Raw genomic sequence first — 14501 nt, forward strand, 5'->3', positions numbered from 1 at the left:
ATTAATCCATTGGTGTACTAATTACCCCACTTAGCCTACTTTAACATAGAATTTATAGGGAGGTTGGCGAATCAATGGGTTTAATCTAGCTGCCACTCTCCTCTTGCTGGTGTTTTGGTGCTTCATATATATATATATATATATATATATCAAAGTCAGCAATCACTGCTAGTGCTGTTGACTTAACCAATGGATAATGATTATTGATATTGCAAATGGGCATATCAATTTTCCAATCCTTCCCACTTAAAATAAAAACATCAATCAATCCTTCCATAATTCATAACTGGAAGCAGAGAATGGGTGGTTTCAGAGCCGGTGTCATACTTCTTCTCTTTCTCTATGGTATGCTTTCTTAGTTCTTCTCTCTATGGTATACTTAAATTGTAAAATATCATATTAATTCGATTATATGGATTATTTTTTGCGATTTCATCCGATTTGGTACTGATTTAGATCCTCTAATCTCTTCTTCAAAAAGTTGCTTCCTAAACTTAAGCTGCACACTGTTGGTTGTGCAGTTGACACGAGGAACATAAATGGAAAAGAGTTGAATCTCAAATTTCTTTTTAATTGACTGATTTGTTTGTAATTTTTCTTCCCTCTGCAATTAATTTCAGGTACTATTTCATTAGGGATCATTCCTGGGAGTGGGAGAGCCATAGCTTGCCCTCTTTATTGCTTGGATGTAGACTACATGACTTGCCAGTCTTCAGGGGATAAGAAGCTTAGCCCCAGGTGCAACTGCTGCTTGGCTCCCAAGAACTGCACCCTTCACCTTTCTGATGGTACTTCACTTTATTGTAAGCCTTGATGAAACTTGTACTTAGTATTAAAGATATAAGTCTTACATATTTATGTCTTAGATTCATATTGAATTAAATCTAGATATGAATTTTCTGTTGAACTTGAGTGACTAAGTACAACTCGCCCTTTTATCTACTTTTGTAATAATAATAATAATAATAATAATAATAATAATAATAATAGTATGAATTGTTATGTTTTTTTAGTTAAGAAAAAATATATATATACATATATATGAATAAGAAAATAGTGGGGTTGAGGGCTAGTGCAAATAGGATCATCTTTCCCCTCTTTGTTCAGGTGTGAGGCCTCCTTTCCCACAATTTGGACAACTCTTGAGTCCAAACCCTTGACAGTCAAAACATCTGAAACACTTTCATTGTATATAAAATCATTATTGATAAATAACCATTTTCTTCTAAAATTAAATGCTTAAAATTCCTTACTTCCAACGCTCAAATATATTTCCATTCTTCTTATTTTTTCCTGTCCCCTGAAAACAAATTTTTTTTAATTCACAACATTAATAATAATAATAATAATAATAATATAGAAAAAGAAATTTTTAATTTAATTATTTATTTGCATCAACATAATCTTCATTTCAATGCTTGGATCATTTGCAAGTGAAAACTAATTTCTTAATGATTTTAGTTGCAAATGACATGTTGATTAACCTCTTAGATCAATCAAATTGGTAAATATATTAATTTTCCATTCTTGTTAATAAATACTTTAAATTCTAATAATATATCATAAGAGAAATATTTTCCTCTTTTATAAAATTAATTTAATATATATACAAAATCTACCTTGTGATATTAAATTATCATAATAAAGAAAAAAAAATTGATTAATAATACCTTGCACCCTGGACACTCTATTGCACCTTTGCCTCCACATGTTTTACAACCATTAAGAATCTGCAAAGGCATGAAAAATATACAATGTAAAATCATATAATCTAGCTATTCACAATCAATCACAATCAATCTAAACATTGAATTACAATTTTAAGTTTGATATAATTAAAAAAAAAATACTATTCTATATTTCAATCTCAAGTTAGTGGCCAAAACATATATCAAATGGATCATAAAATTTGGCTTCATTTGGTAGAGTGTAGTGTAATCAATTATTTAATGAAATTAAAGTTATAATGTAACAAAATGTAATTATCATTATGTTTGATTACAAAATAAAAATAAAAATAATATAATATAATATAAGTAGTAATGCTTGAAGTGATTGCTGGTTTAGTATTAGTGATAGTTAGATGATGGTGACAATGTGAGGTAGCTATGATAGTTGTAGCTAGGTGATGACAGTGACTAAATTGTAATAGTAGTGGTCAAGTGATGGTAACGATGGTAGTAGTAAGGTGGGCATGATAGTGATAGTCGAATAGTAGTTGTGATGATAGTATTAATAATAAATAAAAAAAATCAAAATAAGTAATCACAATTGCATTTATTTTTATATATAATAATTATTGCGTTACTTTTATGTATAATTGATTATATGATATAATTATTATTTTATTATATATATATATATTTATTATTAAACAACGTAATTAACTATGTAAAATATTTAAAGTAATCACGATTATATTACAACTTTGATTTTATTATGCAGTTTTTTCACTTTCTTGGTCCTGTGTAAAGGGATTTAACTTTAATTCAATAGCTTTTTTTAATTCAATAGCTTTTATTTAATACATAATAAAAACTAAATTTTAATTTTAAATTCATTAGCATTGATTATAATCATTATATGTATAATATATTTTTTTATTATTAATTAAATACAATTATTTTAAAAAATTACAAATAAAAAATGAAGACGCGTATAATCATTATATGTATAATATATTTTTTTATTATTAATTAAATACAATTATTTAAAAAAATTACAAATAAAAAATGAAGACGCGCCAGGTAGGGGTCGAACCTACGACTTTCTGCTTAGGAAACAGACGCTCTATCCACTGAGCTACAGGCGCTGCTCAGCTCTTCTGAAAACCTAATTTAAATAAATTAGGATTTTTAACCCTGCCTACACCGAATCTAGAAAGATCAGCAAAAATTGAAACCGTTCAACGAGATAACTCTAATATTCTTGATTCAAATGGATCCCAGAAAATACAACTCCCAAATTGATCAATTTGAATTAGTTGATTGCATTAGCATTTACGTTAGTTTTGGTATTCCAATTCTTAAAATAAACTATTTCGTATTAATAGATAATATTGTGCCCTACAGAAATTTCACTGCTCGATACATAAATATAAGCTTGAAAATTTTCGCAATATAGTGCAGTTGAAAACCATAGAAACATAAATATAAGCTCGAAAAATTTTATGTGAATCATAGCAATAACATACCGAGTTAATGGAAAATCCAGCAGATTTTGAAGCAGAGACGCTAACAATTCTTGGCGTTGCGTCGACACTCTTGCTTTTGCCTACTGCGACACTCAATTGAGGATGAAGTAATAGTGGTGAAGCTGCTGCTGCTGCTGCTTTCAAGCTGCCCATCATCATCTAGCTTAAGTTTTGGTTTGGATTCTGCAATTTGCTTTGTTTTCCTTTTAAAATGTTAAGGTTGAGAATTTTGGATAACAGGATTTGAGGGGACACCGCCACCCGTCCACCCCTAGTTGTCATCCACATAAATAATATACTTTGACAATCTTAAAAATTAATAATAATTTTTTATTTTAACAAAAATGAGTGCATAGATTAATGGCTATACATCCCATTGGAAATATCATAATTTTTAGTGGGTTAAAATTTAAGATATATTTATTAGTGAAACTATTTAAGTATAAATATATCACTAATATTAAAAAAGATAATGACGAAAAAAGCAATATTACTCAAATAAAAACTTAAAAAATTTACATAAACATAAATAAAATAGTAATAGACCGGTATGTAATAAAATTTTTGGAGGAATTTGAAAGCCTATTCCATAATATTAACTATTTTAATAGTTATTACTATTAATTATTAATAATTAATTATTTAATAATGATAAAATAATTATTAAAATAATTATTAAAAATAAAATAATATATCATTTTATTGTTTATAATTAAAATATTTTCTTAATTTTTTTAAAAAAAATTTAATAAAAAATAATATTTTAATGAAAATTAAAATATTAAATTATTGTTACGTATAAACTCTCAAATTTTAAAATGTAGTTTCTTTTATAAAATATTGTTTATTTTTCATTAGCTACATACAAGCACGATTATCCGTGGCAAGCCACGGACTGACACAACATCTTTTTATGACACTAAACATAAATTTGTGTTAATTTTATAAGTATTGAATTATAAGAATATAAAAATTTAATAAATTTGTGTTAATTTTATAAGTATTAAGAATATAAAAATTTAAATTTTTTAACATGATTATTTTAAATTTCATAATATTTTTCTAAAAAATTTTTTATGTGTAAATATTATTAGTAAATAAATTTATTTTTAATATATTATTTTAATAAAGTAAACATTGTATACTTAACAAAAATTAAAAATAGTTATATATTTCGATATAATACCCTTTTTATTATTTAAAAGATGGTCAATAAATTAAATAATAATTATAAATATTTTTTAAATATAAATAATTAATTTATTTTATGTCAATTTCTATTTTATTATAAGTGATCAATCTTATATTTATATTCATTTTATTTCTTATTGATTAAGGTTAAAAGTTAGTTAAGTATTCAACTTATTGGTAAATATTATATAGAGATCTCAAAAACTTAGCTAAATCTGATAAATTATATAGTAAATTATGTTAATTAAAAAAAGTATAATTTTATTATATAATTTATGAAATTTGTTAATGAAAAAATATATAATTATAATATCATGAAACTCAAATCTTTATTGTGTATATGAAACGCACATATATATTATATCTATAGTTATAACATCAATAATTATATTTTATTTATAATTATTTAAAATTAAATATTATATTTTAATTTAAATAAAATTATTTCTTTGAATTTTTGAATTAAACTATTATTTTAATTTGATCTTAATTTTTTGAACATAATTAAAATAAATAATGCTATCATTTTTTTATATACTAAGTTTAATTTTAAATTGTTTATTAATATTTTTATTTTTCTATATTTATCATAATCTTATTTTGTAATATTATTGTGTATCACTGTTTTTATATTTTTTTATATAATTATATAGTGTTTTACATTAAAATACTTGAGAATGAGCAATAAGAAATTCAATATCACTCATAATAATATTTTATTATTTAATATTTATTAAAAGTAATATATATTTTTAAAAATTACATTAGACTCATTTCTATATTTAAAGAAAATTTAACATTTATGAGTATCATGTGTATTGCTGATGACAATATTCTATGATTTATCTCATTTGAAATATTTATTTTTTAATTTTGAAATTAAAATCAAAGTAAAATATTAATTTTCTCAATGTTTCCTTAATTAATGAAATTAAGATTAATATAAGTAACTTTTTCTTTAATCAAATAGCATGAAAATAAGATTTCTCCATTGATAATTGACAAAAACATATTCAATTTTATACATATAAATTATTTAAAAATGTCACATAATTATAATAAAAATATCAAAATAGGAAAAAAAATTCAACCTTATATATATAAATTAAAATTTTCAAATTCCTCATAATTTAAAAGGAAAACTTTGAAGGATTCTTAGATTGATTAAACACATTAAACACAATAGTTCTAGTATATAAAAATAATGTATATTTACATTGTTAAAATATTTTTAAATTATTAAAATAAATTAAGTATATTATAAATCCCATAAAAATTTAAGAGCAAAGTAATTTAAATTATTTGTTACTTATAAATCAAAATTACACATACACAAATAATTTTAAATAGATATTATGAAAATGTCTATAAATATTATTTTTTAATATTATTTAGATAATAATAATTATAAAATTATAACAAAATAATAATAGTGTAACTCAAAATCTTACTATTTTAAAGTAGTGCTTATAGTAAAAATAAAAAGAAAAGCATTAGAAATACTACTAAAATAGATCAACAATTTATTATTATTATACTTTTTTTATAATGAGAAAAAAATATGATATTTCATTAATATAATATAATATTGATGTACAAAGTAAAATTTAATTTAACTTAAAATGAAGTTATCTTTAAAATTGATTTAATAAAGATAATAATAATAATTAACAAAAATTTAATAATTAAATAATTAAATCGTTAAAAAAATTAAAACGATAATAACAAAAAATAGTAAACAAATAATTTGAATTTGTATACAAACATTTAAGTGATTTAAAAATTAAAATAAATAAATAAAATTTGAAAATTCAATTATAAATTAAATACTTAAATAAAAAATAAAAAAGGTGAGATAATATATCAAAAGATTTAAAGTTTTATCATGTAAAAATTATATTTATTTTCAGTGATAAATTAAAAAATTATAAAAAAATAAAAACACAAAAAAATAAAGAATCATAATAGGATAAATTGATTATAATATTGCGGTTAAAATAATGAATTATATTTTATCAGAATCCATCAAACATGCATAGCATATTAAGTTTGAGTCCCAAAATAATAATTTAGTTTACTGGACCCAAATCAAATAAACATTTTTAACACATGCGAAAATTCTAAGATTTAACAAGTTTATACAAGCGAATAATTGACTGCGAGGGAGAAAGCGAGTTAACCTCAAAAATATCCTCCTGTGGCTGTAAAAATTTTTGAACAGAGTGAGCGTCGACTCAGAGAGTAAAATATCAATTTTAACCATAATCCCTATAACTATCTAAAACTAATGCACCCTGTAGAGTGAAATGCAACATCAACAACATTTTCACATCATAGCATCAAAAAGGTAATTTGGAGCACTCACACACCCTGTAGTATCAATCATAACATATGGGAGCTGATCCCCTATACAGCTCTCTTAAATCCAACCTGGTGCGGTAATTACTCAAGCTCGGACTTCCACTTAATAACCAAATCGAGGGTCCCAGCGAATTACTCAAGCCGTGATTACCCCTCGAAGGATCGGGTCCCAGCGAATTACTCAAGCCGTGACTACCCCGTCCTATCCATAGTCCACACCACATCACACGCACGCCAACGCACGCACACTGCTCCAAATTACCACAACAACATCCATGGCACATCAACAGTTATGAATGCAACATAAATCGTGCCTAGAGTTTAACTACATAAATATATGCATATAAGTGATGCATGGGCATGCTTGAACATATAATAATATCGAAATTACAATTAAAATTAATATTCTACTCACAGACTTGACGGTGGTCACTGAGGCGGCTGGGCAGAGGAAGAAGGCTGTCCCGGCTCACCTGACAATTTTTATTACAATCATTTAATAAATTTGACTCAATACAAACAAAGAAAAAGACCAATACGTCCTAAGTCGTGCCGAAAATCCGGCAGAGTCTCCCCTATACCTAGGACCTACCCAACCTGCAAAAGGGCTCAAAACACACTTCTATATCCACAATCCATATATCCACAACTCAATCACATCACACAGCCCCTCCTGGGCCCATCAAATCAATCATTCATCACAATATGTAAAATTTCAATTTAGTCCTTATAATTGATCATTTTTGCAAAAACTGCTCAAATAAGCTCTAAAAATTATAAAACTCGCTGCATGGTCCTTAGAAATATTACTAAGCTATTGCAAAAAGAATCGTAATTTTCTAAGCTACCACGAATATTTTATGGATTTTCAATCCTATTTAAGCACTAGAAAATTACGAAAAAGAAAGGTTCGGGTTTACCTTTGCCGATTCCGACTTCGGGAACGCGCTCGGGATGCCTGACAATGGTGGGGTAGCCAAAACCTCGATCCAATTCGGAGACTTTTCCGGTAGCTGGTCTGTCTGGCCGGAAATTCACAGATCCGGACAACTGTCGAATTTCCGCGAATTGAGGATACCTACACGAAGCCCAATAATAATATATAAAAAATCAGGGGTGTTACATTCTTCCCCCCTTACAGAAAATTCGTCCTCGAATTTTACACAAGGCAGAATAAAGCACATGATTATACATTGAACAAGTAAGGGTACTTGCTACGCATGTCCCGTTCTGACTCCCAGGTGCACTCTTCCACTGATCGACTCTCCACAAAACCTTAACCATAGGATCTGCTTTTGATCTCACTGTCTCACTTGGTAGTCCACTATGGCTACAGTCGCTCCTCAAATGTCAAGTTCTCTTTTAGCTCTATCACATCCGGTGCGAGACATGAGAAGGATCGGAATGTATTTCTGAGCATGGAGATGTGAAACACGGATGAACGTGAGAGAGGTTGGGTGGTAGCTCCAACCGAGGCAATCGCTCCAACTCTATCAAGAACCTCAAAAGGTCCAATATACCGAGGTGCCAACTTGCCCTTCTTTCCAAATCTCATGACTCCTTCATTGGAGAAACCTTCAGAATACATAGTCGCCATCGCAAACTCAACATCCCTCCGTCTGGGTGCATAACTCTTACGCCATCGAAATTGTTTTGATCGTTCCTCGATTAAAGGAACTACCTCTGAAGTGTACTGCTATAGTTGTACATCATGCACCCTTGCTTCCCCATTTCGCCCAACACAGGAGACCTACACTTTCTTCCATATAGTGCCTCATAGGGTGCCATCCCTATCTTTGGAGTGATAACTGTTGTTGTAGGCAAACTCCACCAAAGCTAGCTGCTCATCCCATTGACCTCCAAAATCCAAGACACTCATGCGAAGCATGTCTTCCAGTGTTTGGATTGTCCTTTCGGACTGTCCGTCTGTCTGAGGGTGGAAAGCCGTACTAAAGTTCAACTGTGTGCCAAGTGCCTCCTGCAACTTTCTCCAAAACCGAGAAGTGAACTGGGGCCCTCTGTCAGATATTATGGAAGCCGGAACTCCATGCAATCTGACTATTTCTCGAATGTAGAGCCGGGCATACTGTGCCACAGAGTATGTAGTCTTTACAGGTAAGAAGTGAGCTGATTTGGTCAAGCGGTCTACAATTACCCATATCGAATCATATCCTCGCGTGGTACGAGGCAACCTCCACAAAATCCATAGTGATCATTTCCCACTTCCATTCTGGGATAGGGAGCTCTTGCAGCTTCCCTGACGGTCTCTGGTGTTCAAACTTCACCTTCTGACAAGTCAAGCACTTGGACACAAAGTCTGCAATGTCTCTCTTCATGCCATTCCACCAATAGCTATCTTTCACATCATGGTACATCTTGGTGGAACCTGGGTGGACACTGTACAGTGTGTAGTGTGCCTCTCGCATGATTTCATTCCTGAGGTTGTCCACATCGGGCACACATATCCTAGAACCTTGCACTAGGGCGCCATCATTGGCAAATCCGAACTCACCACCTTCACCTTGCTGTACTCTTTCTATAATCTTCATCAATTGTTGGTCTCTGTGCTGGGAAACTCTAACTCTGTCCCTCAAGTCTGGCCTCATTGAAAAGTGAGCCAACAATACCCCCTCATCTGAAAGATCTAGGATTAAACCTTGATCCATCAACTCATGTATCTCCTGAATCAACAGTCTCTTCTCTGCTGAAATGTGCGCCAAACCGCTGAAGATTTTCTGCTTAAAGCATCTGCTACTACATTGGCCTTCCCAGGGTGGTACTGGATGGGGCAATCATAGTCTTCCAGAAGCTTCATCCATCTCCTCTGTCTCAAGTTTAAATCCCTCTATTGGAAGATGTACTTCAAACTCTTATGGTCGGTGTATATCTCGCACACTTCACCATACAGGTAGTGTCTCCAGATTTTTAGTGCAAAGACTACAACCGCCATTTCCAAATCATGGGTGGGATAGTTCTGCTCATGCCTCTTCAGCTGCCTTGAAGCATAAGCCACTACTTTTCCATTCCGCATCAAAACACACCCTAGGCCAACTCTAGAGGCATCACAGTACACGGTGTATCCTTCACCGCTCATAGGTAGTGTTAACACAGGGGCAGTGGTTAGACACTCCTTATCCTCATCATTATAACTGACTCTATCGAGCTCTCTTCCTGTCCTTTGCATCTTATCCACTTCCCTTTTCCTATTTTTGGTATTGTTGGTATCATTTCAACCGGGTGTTCTTATTCCTTAATTTTAGTGCTATCTCATCCTTACACCTTTTCCTTCAAATATGTCTATCCCATCATCAACTTTAACTTTCTTTTTATTTCTTAGTCTTATCTTGAATACTAGTTTCATTACTTCAAGAATTCTAACCCTATGATTTACTCCTACCAGCACATTCTTCACCTTATGTAACACTTATAATTACCCATAGAAAAATTTTTTTTTTCTTGTATCCCCTTTTTTCCAACTTAACTATCGTAACATTATCATTCCCTATCACCCTTAGTAGGAAATTGCTTATCTGGATGAATATGAGCCCCATAAACTATAAGTTCCATCCGAACTAACACTACTGTAGGAAATAAGTGACATGACTTAATTCCAAAAAAGATACTTCACGTGTACATAATCCTTAATATAATCAAATATACTGCCCATAGCTTTCTAAACTTCAACCTCAAATTACCCATCAAAGAACAATTTCATCTATTGAATCTCAACCATAAATAGTACTTCCTCCACTCATAGTTTAAAACAGTTGCAAGCCTTAGTAGCTAATTCAATTTAACTCCTGTCATTACTCATTCGTCCTTTCATACTTAATATTAGGTATGCACTTACTGTCATTCTCATATCAGGAAATTATGTATGAATTTGTGCCTACTAAACTCTCAATAACTAGGTCTCATTGACTCAGTTTTTGTTCCTTATATAACCTTCTAGAACCAAAAGCACAAGCTAAACTTGAAAAGAAAGAAAATATCCTCTTATATTCAACTACACCCGATTGTCATATTATAACGTTTCACCTAAGTTTCTTGGTCTTTATCTCCAAATTTCATCATCTCCTAGCACAATTATGCTCTACCTATAAGTTATCATCTGCATAAACCCTTTACCGTACCATTTTCCTTCTTGACATAATATTTTATAATTTATTAACTTTACTTATACTCGACCTATGATTCATATCTATCATCGTTTTTATTGTGCCCTTAACTTTTGTTGATTCCTGAAAGATTTCTCTCACTAATAAATTCTTCCAACACTAATTCCACCCTGAGCTAGGGTCATTAATTTGATCCCTTAGGCTGACTTTTATTCAACTTACTGCTTACTAACTTCTCTTTCTCTACCTATTTAGGTAGTCCGCAATACCATCGCACACCTTCTAACATTTACTCATTATTATTGTATTCCATACCTCCATCACTTTTCTTACTAATGTGGTCCTATTTTGGGTTTTCCATCCTTGTCATTCTCCTTGCCAAGAATAACACTTAGCCTATCCTATATCTTAACTTTGTTCCGTTTATTATGCGCTCTTTAGGTTGTCCTTTCATTTATTTCCTTTGTCTTACCCAAAATAGAACTTGACTATTCTATCCCTTGTTCCATTCTTCTTCCTAACATAATAGCTGTACTTGCTAACTATATCTTCGAGTCTCTATCGCGTTATCATATGTCTGTGCTACTCAGATTTGGTCCTTTGACCACTCTAGCTAGTACTTCCACTAGCATTTAGATTATATTGCAAGCAATCAATTGCCCAAACTTTCATTCTGCACTTTCCTTATCCATTGGCCTTCTGTGATTTATCTTCGCTAATTTATTACTCTTAACACTATTATAATTAGATTATACTATTGTTTTGAATAATTTGAAATTAGAAAGGAACTCAAAGAAATTACTGATCATACTTTTATTGTATGATCTCTATTCTTATCCTTTAGCTTACATAATACCCTTACTACCTCGAGAACTGATTCTGCAGTAATTTTATTTATTATTATTATTATTATTATTATTATTATTATTATTATTATTATTATTATTATTATTATTATTATTATTATTATTATTATTATTATTTTCCATGTTTACTCAATTCCAAAACTTAAGATTTCGGGCACCCAAACCCGTCATCCAATTCAAAGGATTTACATCCATCGTGATCTGATTATATATGATTCCTATAATGGAACTTGTATCCTCTCCAGGATACCCGAGCCAACTACTCTCTACCACACTCTACAGTCCCATCTGGGACACTATTCCATAAGTCATCATTATCAGTAATAACCTTCGATCCATTCTGAAAAGATAGGACTATATCCTAACTTGCTGCAACAAAGGTACTACATCTACCACCTTGCCAGAACCATGTCAAGTTAATGACTCTTTTATCATATCATAGCTCTATAAATCATCAATTCATAGTTTCGACCTTCTCTAGGTAGTAGAGTTGTACTTTATTCCATACTGATACACACAAGGTATACTATTCTCACTCTATAAGTGTCACCTTTACTTTGCAACTAGTCCAAACCTGCAGGTCCGATGGCAACTCTTGATGAAACTCTAGCTCATCTCAGTGCAATCGAGTCACCGACTCTAGTTATCACCCAACCGTGACCTTTCAATATTCTAACTCTAAACTCTTAGCCAGAGTTCCCAACTCCTCTGCAAATATAGAACTGCTTACGCATAATCGTACCAAAACGAAGCCATCTCAAACACCCTCATTATGGAGCACCACGGGATGCACGCAGCTCTACACAATAATCTCATGTCGATCGTAATCTGCAGACTTACAGAGCGCATACATCGAGAATATTGTATAGTTACTACGATACGCCCGATGCACTAGGTCTCCTAATTTCTTATCTCTCCTGAATCTTCTATTATCACAAACTTATTCTGACTGGGTCATCTACTGATGACTGCCAGTAGTGGTATCCTCATCCTTATCTAGGGCAACTGTACTTTTAAGACTCACTTTTATGTACTCGTGTCTTACACGAAATGGGCACACCATTTAAACCCATACTGACAAAAATATAATATTTCTTGGAGTACGTATCCTCATGATAGATCTCACATGTCTACAAACTCTATTTCACATTTCTGTGTACTCCACGAAAATCAAGACACTAACTGAGGTAATCTTATATTTCCCGAGGTATAACGTAGAATCTAGAAACAAAGAATTACAGGAAAAGACGAATGTAATCCTATACTCCGCATGTGACTCCTAGTAGACTCTTCCCAACACTTAGATAATTTTTCCCTATGAATCTGGAGCCTAAGCTCTGATACCACATTTGTCACGACCCAACCTATGGGCCGGACCGGCACTAGGACCTGGGCCAGCCTAAAGCCCCCGAGGCCCGTAGTAAGCCTAACTGTTCATTAACCCAACTCTAAGGCCCATTTGGGCCCAATTTCAAGAAAACAAACGGACAGAGTCCGGCCATAAAAATGGACTTTCCAACGGGGAGTTTTTGACTCACCCGACCTGTAAACACAATATATAGTCATTTGGGGAGCTCAGCTCACCCTCCACATACTCATCAACATAAAAATAAATGGGAGCTCAGCTCCTCATCCAATCCATCAAACATGCATAGCATATTAAGTTTACAGGTCCCAAAATAATAATTTAGTTTACAGACCCAAATCAAATAAACATTTCTAACACATGCGGAAATTCTAAGATTTAACAAGTTTATACAAACAGTAATAATTGACCTGCGAGGGAGAAAGCAGGTTAACCTCAAAAAATATCCTCCTGGTGCCGGTAAAATTTTTTGAAGAGGAGTGAGCGTTCGACTCAGAGAGTAAAATATCAATTTTAACCATAATCCCTATAACTATCTAAAACTAATGCACCCTGTAGAGTGAAATGCAACATCAACAACATTTTCACATCATAGCATCAAAAAGGTAATTTGGAGCACTCACACACCCTGTAGTATCAATCATAACATATGGGAGCTGATCCTATACACTCTCTTAAATCCAACTGGTGCCGTGAATTACTCAAGCTCGGACTTCCACTTAATAACCAAATCGAGGGTCCCAGAATTACTCAAGCCTTGATTACCTCGAAGGATCGGGTCCCAATGAATTACTCAAGCCGTGACTACCCGTCCTATCCATAGTCCACACCACATCACACGCACGCCAACGCACGCACACCGCCTCCAAATTACCACAACAACATCCATGGCACATCAACGATTATGAATGCAACATAAATCGTGCCTAGAGTTTAACTACATAAATATATGCATATAAGTGATGCATGGGCATGCTTGAACATATAATAATATCGAAATTACAATTAAAATTAATATTCTACTCACGACTTGACGGTGGTCACCGAGGCGGCGGAGAAAGAAGGCATCGCTCACTGACAATTTTTATTACAATCATTTAATAAATTTGACTCAATACACACAAAGTAAAATACCAATACGTCCTAAGTCGAGCAGAAAATTCGGCAGAGTCTCACCTATACCTAGGACATACACAACATGAAAAATGGCTCAAAACACACTTCAATATCCACAATCCATAACTCAACAAATAAATCACATCACACAGACCCTCCCGCCCATCAAATCAATCATTCATCACAATATGTAAAATTTCAATTTAGTCCTTATAATTGATCATTTTTGCAAAAACTGCTCAAATAAGCTCTAAAAATTATAAAACTCTGCCCCGCGGTCCTTAGAAATA

General features: G+C 31.8%; 2 protein-coding genes and 1 non-coding gene across 4 annotated transcripts; 1 reads left to right on the forward strand and 2 right to left on the reverse strand.

Moving 5' to 3' along the window:
- The first annotated feature begins 214 nt into the window (after positions 1-214).
- On the forward strand, positions 215-989 carry LOC110644371 (uncharacterized). The gene is made up of 2 exons (XM_021797094.2): positions 215-345; positions 621-989. The coding sequence occupies exons 1-2, from the start codon at positions 216-218 to the stop codon at positions 812-814; spliced, it is 324 nt and encodes a 107-aa protein (XP_021652786.1). The 5' UTR covers position 215; the 3' UTR covers positions 815-989.
- Positions 990-999: 10 nt separating this feature from the next.
- LOC110644370 (uncharacterized) lies at positions 1000-3475 on the reverse strand. 2 transcript variants are annotated; one of them, XM_021797091.2, is made up of 4 exons: positions 3194-3475; positions 1671-1730; positions 1254-1300; positions 1000-1180 (listed from the first exon to the last, which is right to left on the reverse strand). In XM_021797091.2, the coding sequence occupies exons 1-4, from the start codon at positions 3350-3352 to the stop codon at positions 1000-1002; spliced, it is 447 nt and encodes a 148-aa protein (XP_021652783.2). In that variant the 5' UTR covers positions 3353-3475. The 2 variants fall into 2 exon arrangements, with proteins under 2 accessions (XP_021652783.2, XP_021652784.2); XM_021797092.2 differs by having other exon boundaries at positions 1020-1172; positions 3194-3473.
- Positions 2740-2812, reverse strand: TRNAR-CCU (transfer RNA arginine (anticodon CCU)). The gene has a single exon. It is a non-coding gene; the product is annotated as a tRNA-Arg (tRNA).
- Positions 3476-14501: the final 11026 nt, after the last annotated feature.

Source organism: Hevea brasiliensis, chromosome 12 (assembly GCF_030052815.1).
Source record: "Hevea brasiliensis isolate MT/VB/25A 57/8 chromosome 12, ASM3005281v1, whole genome shotgun sequence".
Lineage (NCBI taxonomy): Eukaryota > Viridiplantae > Streptophyta > Magnoliopsida > Malpighiales > Euphorbiaceae > Hevea > Hevea brasiliensis.